At 41.5% G+C, this 12,685-nt stretch overlaps 1 protein-coding gene across 1 annotated transcript in view; it reads right to left on the bottom strand.

Moving 5' to 3' along the window:
• cope (COPI coat complex subunit epsilon) overlaps nt 1-11,586 on the bottom strand; it is a 46,254-nt gene extending 34,668 nt beyond the window's left edge. Inside the window, exons 1-4 of the mRNA XM_034179832.1 lie at nt 11,442-11,586; nt 11,216-11,278; nt 11,026-11,126; nt 4,853-5,005 (exon numbers count right to left, since the gene is read on the bottom strand). Coding sequence (XP_034035723.1) covers nt 4,853-5,005; nt 11,026-11,126; nt 11,216-11,278; nt 11,442-11,543 — 419 coding nt within the window. The 5' untranslated portion in view covers nt 11,544-11,586. The remainder of the gene's footprint in view (nt 1-4,852; nt 5,006-11,025; nt 11,127-11,215; nt 11,279-11,441) is intronic.
• Between the last annotated feature and the right edge of the window lie 1,099 nt (nt 11,587-12,685).

Below are 12,685 nucleotides of genomic sequence, written 5' to 3'. Positions count from 1 at the left end.
ACAGAGAAGTTTCAGAAGAAGTCGGCATGAGGAGTTTATGCGGACATTCCACTGTTAAAGGAGATTTTGTAATGAAAGAACGTGCGGGCAAATTTGCCGAGTCGGTTCCGTGACGACGCCGCAAATCCGTCTGCGCCGCGACAGGAAAAACACCTCCATGTTGAAAACCATTTGTAAAATTCAGGCGGCTTTTGATGGCTTTCAACAAGTGAGTATCTGAGAAATTGTTTAACAGCTGGGCATGTTCCAACTTGTCCGTTAAGGTTTCCAATGGAGGTGTTTTTCCTGTCGCGACCCCACGCGGTCGGGTCCGGCCCGACATGCGAATCTGCCCGCACGTTCTTTCATTACAACATCTCCTTTAACAGTGGAATGTCCGCATAAACTCCTCATGCCGACCTCTTCTGAAACTTCTCTATTCTCTGACGACGACCTGGGTGAACAGAGCCTGAAATGTGGAAGTTTTCAGCTTGAAACAGCGAGACGCCGCCGCCTTGGAGCGCAGATCGTCGTCAGGCACCATGGGCCGTCCTTAAAGCGACACTTACACACCAAAATCTCTCATCAGCCGTTAAAATTTTTACCGAAAACAGCTGAATTTATCGAATGGTGTCCACTCAGTTGTGCCTTACAGTTTTTGAAAAAAATTTGATCAAACAAAGCAGCAGTCTCTGAGCCATTCCTAAACAATGAAAAAAAAAAAAAAAAAATCGACGAGAGGGTGGGCCACTCCTCACTCAAAGACTGCCCACAGGCGAATGACGTAACCGACAGGCGTGAAGAAACTCGCATGCCCACGAGGGTTCAAGCATGTCTGATGTAGTCACACGTGATTCAAATCCATATGGTTTTTGAAAAAAATAATAAGGTCGGATACTTTTCTAATAGACCTCGTACTTATTTTCCACCATAATTTACAAATAAATTCTTTAAAAATCCTACAATGTGATTTCCTGGATTTTTTTTTCTCATTTTGTCTCTCACAGTTGAAGTGTACTTATGTTGAAAATGACCTCTCTCATCTTTCTAAGTAGGAGAACTTGCACAATCAGGGACTGACTAAATATAAAACTTGCATATAATGGATTTAGGTGGACCAGCGAATTTTGTCCATTATAATCGAAATCTGCTATATGTATTAAACGGACAAAATCCGTTATATGTATGTCATGGATTAGTTACAGTCAGGAGGCGCCGAACGATCTATGGGGAATCCCCAGCACCAATTAGGCTTACATATTTCCTTGATTAAACACCTGACCTTGAAGCGTTCTGCCTCATTTAATGGCCGGGTCAAAACTTCATCTGAAAAAATTTAATACCTGCCTTAAATAAACCCCGACCATTATGTGCAGTACAAAGATTACATTGAGTCTGCATAGTGGTACTTTAAAATCCTAAAGCCTGATTTATACTTCTGCAACTCCATAATTCTGTGGCCATGAAATGACGTCATCATGCGCGTGACTCTTTTGAAGTTCTCTGTCACGTTGGTGGCTGTCTTAATGTGGCACCGCAGTCTCCTTTGAACCCCTGCATGATACTGCAGGATTTTACCACTTCCGGGGACAGTCTACACAAACACAGCATCACTTCTAACGGAATAAAGCCTATGCCGTTTAGGCACCAGGTCTGAGCACGGTTTGAAAAAATTAACGCCCAGTCTTTTAATCAAGGAAATACGGCACCCACTTTCCTCAAATCGACTAGCGTCAGTGCCAAACTTTATTTTGTACCTCTGTTGCGACTGGGCACACCCAGACTGCTCTGTCCAGTACATGCGAGGGGTTTTTAACAGAATTAATTACGATGGGGCTAGACATTTTGTCCAATGTGACTAAAAGTCCATTATACAAAATCCGGTGTATACGGTGTTTATTACATGAAAAACCATACAAAAACATTGGGACTTTTGCTTTTGCTCGGTGAGTGCGAGTATCCGGTTTATACCGGATGTGAACTTCCGTCATTTTCAGATGATGGAGGCCACTGTGCTCTTTGGGACCTTCAAAGCAGCAGAAATATTTCTGTAACCTTCCTCATATTTGTGCCTCAAGGCAACCCTGTTTCTGTGGCCTATAGACAATTCCTTTGATGACATGCTTGGATTTTGCTCTGACATGCACTGTCAATTGTGGGACCTTATATGTAGACAGGTGTGTACCTTTCCAAATCATGTCCAGTCAACTGAATTTACCCCAGGTGGACTCCAATTAAGCTGTAGAAACATCTCTGTGCTGTGAATACTTATGTACATGTGATTTCTTAGTTTGTTTGTTTTTTTTATAAATTAAAAAAAACAAAAAAAAAACAACAAAAACAACAATTACACCCTGCGATTTTGCAAGTTCTCCCACTTAGAAATCATGGAGGGGTCTGAAATTTTCATCTTAAGTCCACTGTGAGAGACTTAATCTAAAAAAATCCGGAAATCACAATGTATGATTTTTTAAATAATTTATTTGTATGTTACTGCTGCAAATAAGTATTTGATCCCCTACCAACCAACAAGAATTTTGGCTCACACAGACCTGTTAATTTTTCTTTAAGAAGCCCTCTTATTCTGCACTCTTTACCTGTATTAATTACACCTGTCTGAACTTGTTACCTGTATAAAAGACACCTGTTCACACACTCAATCAATCACACTCCAACTTGTCCACCATAGCAAGACCAAAGAGCTGTCTAAGGACACCAGGGACAAAACTGTAGACCTGCACAAGGCTGGGATGGACTACAAGACAACAGGCAAGCAGCTTGGTAGAAGACATTAAAAAAAAATCATACATTGTGATTTCCAGATTGTTTTTTTTAGATTACGTCTCTCACAGTGGACATGCACCTAAGAAGAAAATTTCAGACCCCTCCATGATTTCTAAGTGGGAGAACTTGCAAAATCGCAGGGTGTTCAAATACTTATTTTCCTCACTGTACTTTTTCACACTGAGATTATGGGGTATTGTGTGTAGAAATGTGAGGGGAAAAAATGAATTTCATAACATGTTATGGTAACATCACAAAATGTGGAAAAAAGTGAAGTGCTGTGAATACTTTCCGGATACACAATATATATATATATATATATATATATATACACACACACACTCAACAAAAATATAAACGCAACACTTTTGGTTTTGCTCCCATTTTGTATGAGATGAACTCAAAGATCTAAAACTTTTTCCACATACACAATATCACCATTTCCCTCAAATATTGTTCACAAACCACTCTAAATCTGTGATAGTGAGCACTTCTCCTTTGCTGAGATAATCCATCCCACCTCACAGGTGTGCCATATCAAGATGCTGATTAGACACCATGATTAGTGCACAGGTGTGCCTTAGACTGCCCACAATAAAAGGCCACTCTGAAAGGTGCAATTTTATCACACAGCACAATGCCACAGATGTCGCAAGATTTGAGGGAGCTTGCAACTGGCATGCTGACAGCAGGAATGTCAACCAGAGCTGTTGCTCGTGTATTGAATGTTCATTTCTCTACCATAAGCCATCTCCAAAGACGTTTCACAGAATTTGGCAGTACATCCAACCAGCCTCACAACCGCAGACCACGTGTAACCACACCAGCCCAGGACCTCCACATCCAGCATGTTCACCTCCAAGATCGTCTGAGACCAGCCACTCGGACAGCTGCTGAAACAATCGGTTTGCATAACCAAAGAATTTCTGCACAAACTGTCAGAAACCATCTCAGGGAAGCTCATCTGCATGCTCGTCATCCTCATCGGGGTCTCGACCTGACTCCAGTTCGTCGTCGTAACCAACTTGAGTGGGCAAATGCTCACATTCGCTGGCGTTTGGCACGTTGGAGAGGTGTTCTCTTCACGGATGAATCCCGGTTCACACTGTTCAGGGCAGATGGCAGACAGCGTGTGTGGCGTCGTGTGGGTGAGCGGTTTTCTGATGTCAGTGTTGTGGATCGAGTGGCCCATGGTGGCGGTGGGGTTATTGTATGGGCAGGCGTCTTATGGACGAAGAACACAGGTGCATTTTATTGATGGCATTTTGAATGCACAGAGATACTGTGACAAGATCCTGAGGCCCATTGTTGTGCCATACATCCAAGAACATCACCTCATGTTGCAGCAGGATAATGCACGGCCCCATGTTGCAAGGATCTGTACACAATTCTTGGAAGCTGAAAATGTCCCAGTTCTTGCATGGCCGGCATACTCACCGGACATGTCACCCATTGAGCATGTTTGGGATGCTCTGGACCAGCGTATACGACAGCGTGTACCAGTTCCTGCCAATATCCATCAACTTTGCACAGCCATTGAAGAGGAGTGGACCAACATTCCACAGGCCACAATTGACAACCTGATCAACTCTATGCGAAGGAGATGTGTTGCATTGCGAGGCAAATGGTGGTCACACCAGATACTGACTGGTGTCCCCCCCAATAAAACAAAACTGCACCTTTCAGAGTGGCCTTTTATTGTGGGCAGTCTAAGGCACACCTGTGCACTAATCATGGTGTCTAATCAGCATCTTGATACGGCACACCTGTGAGGTGGGATGGATTATCTCAGCAAAGGAGAAGTGCTCACTATCACAGATTTAGACTGGTTTGTGAACAATATTTGAGGGAAATGGTGATATTGTGTATGTGGAAAAAGTTTTAGATCTTTGAGTTCATCTCATACAAAATGGGAGCAAAACCAAAAGCGTTGCGTTTATATTTTTGTTGAGTATATATATATATATATATATATATATATATATATATATATATATATATATATATATATATATATATATATATATATATATATATATACACACAAACACACACATGCTTGGAAATTAAGTGTTTGGTTTCTCTTTACCATTCCAGGCTGTCTCCTTGGTGCAGAGTCCTGAGAGCTGCATCTGTGTTCATCTCATGGTAGTAGATGGAGGCAGCCATGAGGAGGAAAGCCGTGTTGGCAGCATCCACACTCTTTGACATTTTTTTGTCAAGATCTGCAGCAATAGCATCCCTACAACAAAACAGAAGCAGTAAAACTGTTCACATATAACTTTACAGAATACATTTAGATGCAACTACAAGTGGTACATGATTTCCAGACATTGTGAGGTATGCATGTATTTGAAGGGGAATTAAGGCTGGGAACGGGCAGCATTTTCATTATTTAACACACAACTATTGTTTCATATCATCAGTGCAAGGCTTCAGCTCATATACTACATTAAAGTAATGTTTCATAGTGCAACAATCTGGTTTTGTCACTGTGTTTTGATCTTTAAAGAGCACATGTGGTAACGTGCAATAGGGCTGGGTGTCGATTCAAATTTCATGAATCGATTCGATTACGATTCTTAAGATTCAGAATCGATTATTTCAATTCAATATCGATTTAAATATCATTAGTGTTATTAAAAACCGTTTTTTGAGCAGTTACCTGTCTGTCTAGTTATGCAACATATTAATACTAGTATTATATTGACATTTAACAGCAAATTAATTAAGTTTTGGTAGCTAATAATGATGGCTAAAAGACTGATGGCACAGACCAATCCCCCTTCCAGAACGATAGACTAGTATTTTTATTTTACAAACATGCTGTTGAGCAGAATTACTGAACAGATCCAGGGCAGCTAAAAGAGGGCGCCAGAGGTCTCTACACCTGGTTCATTGCTCTTGACACGTACATTTCTACACGCTTCCATGTTATGTCCTGATGCCTTGTTTCTTTTGGCTTATCGTAAGGCTGTAACAAAGATTTTTTTTTTTTTTAATGGCTTTACTTCACAAAATCTGGCCCTCAAAATGCAGGCAATAGTGTTTCAGAGAGTTATACATTAAAAATGTTCCAGGGACAGAAGTCACGGTCTCCCCTACTAATACTCGCACCTGCAGCACGATACACTGCAGCAGAACTTTTCCCACATTTTTTAAAAGTCAGTCTGAATTTATGCATCACCAACTGTAGCCTAGACAGATTAAAAATCCATCCATCCATCTTCTACCGCTTAGCCCAATTAAGGTTCGCGGGGGGGGCTGGAGCCTATCCCAGCAGTCATAGAGTGCGAGGCGGGGTACACCCAGGACAGGACGCTAGTCTGTCGCAGGGCCACAAATAGACAAACAAGCACAGACACACCCACACCTATGGACAATTTTAAAGATTCCAATCCACCTAACCCGCATGTCTTTGGATGTGGGAGGAAACCGGAGCACCCGGAGGAAACCACCGCAAACACGGGGAGAACATGCAAACTCCACACAGAAAGGCCACGGGAATTGAACCCACAACCTTCTTGCTGTGAGGCAACAGTGCTAACCACTAATCCACCGTGCTGCCCAGATTAAAAATACTTTGTCAAATACTTGCATACCTGACCATCTATCTATTGGCATTTCTTAACCCATTTGTCCTTGTGGAAGTGCTTTAGATGAGCCATATTGGTGGATTTCTCAATGAGGATCTTAGCAGGAGTTTGACCAGCCTAACATAAATAGTTTGGTTTGGTTTTTTTCCCCTTCAATTGGATTAGTAAATCGGTGACTGCACCAATGTCAAATCAGTCACTGAAATGAGACCATTTCTGTTAAATCTGTGGATTAATTTACTAAAGGGCAACTACTTTTCTGCACAGTCCATCTTAGTACTAGATAACTTACACGGTCCTTTAAGTAAGACTATCATTTAAAACTGTATTTTGTGTTTAGTCACTTTGATTTTGTTTTGTGTTAAATTTTGTTTGAATAACTGAAACTATTCCGTGTAAGAAATACAGTAAAAAAAAAAAAAAAAAAAGAAACAAAAAGACAAAAGCAGTAGTATGGCAAATACTTTCATTGCACACCATTTCCCACTGATTAGTACAGTTTTAAAAATATAAACAAATAATTTGCCAAGTTCAACACTGATCACTTCTACATCAGTACTCCTGATAACCAATATACGAGGTTTGTTAGAAAAGTATCCGACCTTTTTATTTTTTCAAAAACCTGATGGATTTGAATCACGTGTGCTTGCATGAGCCAACCTTGAACCTTCGTGTGCATGCATGAATTTTTTCACACCTGTCGACTGCATCATTTCCTGGTAAGCAGCCTTTGTGTGAGGTGTGTGTCATGCGCTCGGCATTGTTTCATTCCAAGGAAAAAGACGGAACAACTGGAGCAGCGTGACTGCATCAAATTTTGCCAGAAACTGGGCGACAGCCAGGTGGAAACCATTCAGATTATTCAGACGGCTTTCGGTGACAATCCTATGGGCATCACACAGATTAAGGAGCGGTACAATCGGTTTAAAGACGGCCGCACAACGGTGGACAGCAAGCCATGCTCCGGGCGGCCATCAACATGCTGAAATGACCAGATCATTTCCAAAGTGAACGCTGTGGTGATGTGGGACCGTCGTGTGACTATCCAAGAAATTGCAGAAGAGGTGGACATCAGCACTTTTTCGGCACATTCCACTGTGACAGAAGATTTTGCCATGAAAAGTGTTGCAGCGAAATTCATGCGATAGCTTCGGCACGAAGCTGACGAAGCAAAAGCGCCACCGCGTTGAAGTCTCACAGGACATGCTGGACTCCGAAAAATGATGCCCACCTCTTCCACCATTCGGAAGATTCAGACGGCTTTCGGTGGCTTTTCAGTCGTGTGACTATCCGAGAAATTGTGGAAGAGCTGGGCATGTCACAACATGTCCTGTGAGGCTTCAACACGAAGGCGCTTTTGCTCCGTCAGCTTCGTGCCGAAGCCATCGGCATGCGCACGAAGGTTCAAGGTTGGCTCATGCAAGCACAAGTGATTCAAATCCATCAGGTTTTTGAAAAAATAAAAAGGTCAGATACTTTTCTAACAGACCTCGTATATTGGTTATCAGGAGTACTGATGTAGAAGTGATCAGTGTTGAACTTGGCAAATTATTTGTTTATATTTTTAAAACTGTACTAATCAGTGGGAAATAGTGTGCAATGAAAGTATTTGCCATACTACTGCTTTTGTCTTTGTTTCTTTTTTTTTTTTACTGTACGAGGTCTGTCAATAAAGTATAGGTCCTTTTTATTTTTTTCAATGGATTTCATTCATATGTTTTTATGTCAGACATGCTTGAACCCTCGTGTGCATGCGTGAGTTTTTCCACGCCTGTCGGTGACGTCATTCGCCTGTGAGCACTCCTTGTGGGAGGAGTTGTCCGGCCCCTCGTCGGAATTCCTTTGTCTGAGAAGTTGCTGAGAGACTGGCGCTTTGTTTGATCAAAATTTTTTCTAAACCTGTGAGACACATCGAAGTGGACACGGTTAGAAAAATTAAGCTGGTTTTCGGTGAAAATTTTAACGGCTGATGAGAGATTTTGAGGTGATACTGTCGCTTTAAGGACTTTCCACGGTGCGAGACGTCGCGCAGCGCTCTCAGGCGCCGTCATCAGCCTGTTTCAAGCTGAAAACCTCCACATTTCAGGCTCTATTGATCCAGGACGTCGTGAGAGAACAGAGAAGTTTCAGAAGAAGTCGGTTTCAGCATTTTATCCGGATATTCCACTGTTAAAGGAGATTTTTTTAATGAAAGACGTGCGGACGGATTGCAGCGTCGGGACGCAGCCGCTGCGACACTCCGCCACAGGAAAAACACCTCTGTTGGAAGACTTAAGGACAAGTTGGAACATGTCCAGCTGTTAAACAATTTCTCATATACTCACTCCACTGAAAGCTATCAAAAGCCGCCTGGATTTTACAAATGGTTATCAACACGGAGTTGTTTTTCCTGTGGCGGAGCGTCGCGGCAGCTGCTTCCCGACGCGCGGACCCGTCCGCATGTCTTTCATTAAAAAAAATCTCCTTTAACAGTGGAATATTCGGATAAAATGCTGAAACCGACTTCTTCTGAAACTTCTCTGTTCTCTCACGACGTCCTGGATCAATAGAGCCTGAAATGTGGAGGTTTTCAGCTTGAAACAGGCTGACGACGGCGCGACGTCTCGCACCGTGGGAAGTCCTTAAAGCGACAGTATCACCTCAAAATCTCTCATCAGCCGTTAAAATTTTCACCGAAAACCAGCTTAATTTTTCTAACTGTGTCCACTTCGATGTGCCTCACAGGTTTAGAAAAAATTTTGATCAAACAAAGCACCAGTCTCTCAGCAACTTCTCAGACAAAGGAATTCTGACGAGGGGCTGGACGACTCCTCCCACAAGGAGTGCTCACAGGCGAATGACGTCACCGACAGGCGTGGAAAAACTCACGCATGCGCATGAGGGTTCAAGCATGTCTGACGTAAAAACATATGAATGAAATCCATATAGTTTTTGAAAAAAAAAGGACCTATACTTTATTGACAGTCCTCGTATTTCTTACATGGAATAGTTTCAGTTATTCAAACAAAATTTAACACAAAACAAAATCAAAGTGACGAAACACAAAATACAGTGTTAAATGATAGTCTTACTTAAAGGACCGTGTACGTTATCTAGTACTAAGATGGACTGTGCAGAAAAGTAGTTGCCCTTTAGTCCGTCAGCTTCGTGCTGAAGCCATCGGCATGCGCACGAAGGTTCAAGGTTGGCTCATGCAAGCACACGTGATTCAAATCCATCAGGTTTTTGAAAAAATAAAAAGGTCGGATACTTTTCTAACAGACCTCGTATTCATTCATTTTCTATATGCTTACTCACTCACTCATCTTCAACTGCTTACTGCAATTAAGGGTCATTGGTGGCTGGAGCTTATCCCAGCAGTCATTGGGTGAGAGGTACGATACACCTTCATTGGGCCACATAGACAGACATACACTAACATTCTCACTTACTGACAATTTTAAAGTTTTCAATTCACCTAACCTGCATGTCTTTGAAAGTGGGAGGAAGCCAGAGCACCCAGAGGGAACCCACACAAACATGGGGAGAACATGTAAATGCCACACAAAATGGCCACAGGTGGGATGTCATCCCATGACCTTCTTGCTGTGAGGCAACAGTGCTAACCACTAAAACGCCATACCATCATAATCAGAATTGTTTTTTTGGGGGGGTTTTTTTTTGGGGGGGGGGGGGGTAAATTTTTCAATGCAGAACTGTACTTTTTCAGAAATAAAGAAATGTAATTCAATTTAAACATACACACACCCTTAAAAACATGTTACTTCCACCAATGACCACTACTGAAATTAAAGTGTGTATCATTAGTAAATAAAATATCAAATAAGCTGACTATTCTAGATAAATAAAGAATTATGAAAATATTGATTGGTGACATATGCCCTGAGAAATTAAGTCATCAACATGGGGAAATAGGTTTGATTTCACCTGCTGCTGATAAACACTCAGAAACGTCAAGCTGTGAGGAATGGGGACTTTGATGAATTCAAGAACGGTAACTGCCCCCTCGAGGGCCTCTATTGAAATTCACAGGAAAAACTGAATTTTTTACAGTGTGAAATCAGTGTTTTTGTGGACTTTGGTGGTGAATATGTCAAAATGGTTCAAATCTGTGTTTTACAAGGATGCACTAAAATGACTAGTGTTGCTTATTAGGTGGAAAGATTTTCCAAAGATATTTTGAGAAGGAAAGTGAGAGGAGTTTTTTAAATAGTGCATGTCAGACAAACAGCAGCAAGTGAAGCCCAGCACACCAGGAGAAGGGTCTTCAAACATGGCTCTAACCACAGATTGGATGTTACCCTTTCCTTTTGTGTGACAAGGAGAAAATTCTTAAAGTGCATTTCCTCTTCCAAAAGTGTGGAACTGGCCGTGTTTGACTTGTGCCTTTGCATAGTGTTGTGCTAAGTGAAGCTAAGATGCTACGTGCAGACACCAGCCAGTCTCACTGTTAACAGGACAGCCAGGACACAGACCATGTCATTGATGAACTGTTTTTGAGTTGTATTGTCTTCAAATAAGGGGAATCAGACAACACCCACCCTTTTGTATCTGTTGGCTGAGGTGGTTCTGAAAAGCATCATTAAGACCTTTGAGCATGAATGCAGATACACCAGATAAAGTACAATCAATAAGATGAAGTAAAGGCATAAAAATAGGTTCAAACCTTTTGCTGTCATTAGAAAGATACTCTGCAAACATCCTGACAGCCTGAAGCTCAGGTGGAGAGTTAGCCTTGATGTCGTCGAGAACTACAGCATATTTCCTCTACAATAACACACACAAGGAATCCAGTCATATTACAAAGTACTTATATCAAACAACTCTGTTCAGTAATAAAGATCATTTGGGATTACCTGGGCGATATAAGCTCTGTACAAAAACATGTCCCTTTCAACCTCTTTCTCTGCCGTTGAAAGCTTTAGAGACAAAACATGGTTAGCAGTTACGTATCTTGGTGAAATGACAAAACATTAAACCACAATACTAGCGAACACGGCTAGGTGCTGTAAAGCTAAAGGGACGATAGAAAGCAAAAACAACACATTTGACCACATTCACTTGCAAGACTTTGACAAATACCTTCACTTTCTGAGCCTCGTTAATACATTGCTGATAACTGCCGATATAATATGCGTTTTTGACATCAAATAGTTCATCAACATCGCCTTGTTGTGCCGCCATATTTACTGCAAAAGTTCCTGACACGTAGCACAAATGCGTCACTGTCCTGCGATGGAACGAGGATTATGGGAGGTGTAGTTTAATTCAATTTCGATTTTTAGTTTTCACCATAAATCACCTCAAAGCGGCATTCATGAGTAAGAAATAGACCTCATCAAGCCCATGAGCAAGCACATTGGCGAGAGTGGTGAGGGTAAAGTAAATCCCTAAGCGTTTTTGTCATTAAAGGAAAAAATCTCAAGTAGACCAGACTCAGTGGGGATGACCATCTACTGTGGTCATATTAACAAGTGACTCAGTAGCCGTGAAACCATACTACTACTACTACTAATAATAATAATAATAATAATAATAACAGTAATAATATAACTGTTACTATTAATATAATATAATATAATATACGAGTACATCTTGCAGTGAAAGCCACCTCTCTGAGGTCTTACGAGATTTTGTGGGATTTGAAACCGCAATAGTGTGAACTGATTGCCGGCTACCAAAAGTGTTGCTTTCCGGAGTCTTGTCCTAATAATAATCTCATACCTGGAATAATTATGTATAGCCCCAATTATTGTTACAGCTGGAGATCATAGCATTCATTATGAATTCCTTTTTGGTCATTTTCTCTAAAGTGAAGACTAGCACACATATTTGGAAATTTTATTTTATTAATGATGTCACTGGATGGTGAAACAGCTGTCTCATTTGCTTGGAAACATTTGTTATACTAGTTATACAGCTTCGAGTTGTATTATTATCATTTTTTTTTTTTAAATGTCATTTCTGTTCTGTTCAAGTGGCAGAAATTAAATTTCTCCATTGGATATCTGAGCTTACACTCCAAACAGGGTGAGAAGCTAGACTGGGAAGGACTCGGAGTAGAACCTGTTTCTTTGCATTGAAAGGAAGGGGCTGAACTCGTTTGGGCATCTGCTGAGGATGCCCCCTGATCGTCTTCCTAGGGAGGTATTCCAAGCATGTCCAACTGGGAGGAGGCCCTGTGGAAGAGCAGGACACACTGGAGGCATTATATTTCCCAGATGGCTTGAGAATGCCTCAAGGTCCCCCAGGAAGAGTTAGAGGACTTGGCAGAGGATAGGGAAGTGTGTGAGCTGCTTTGTCTACTGCCATTGCAACCCAGACCC

Source organism: Thalassophryne amazonica, chromosome 10 (assembly GCF_902500255.1).
Source record: "Thalassophryne amazonica chromosome 10, fThaAma1.1, whole genome shotgun sequence".
NCBI classification, from domain to species: domain Eukaryota; kingdom Metazoa; phylum Chordata; class Actinopteri; order Batrachoidiformes; family Batrachoididae; genus Thalassophryne; species Thalassophryne amazonica.
This window is presented reverse-complemented; position numbering and strand designations above follow the sequence as displayed.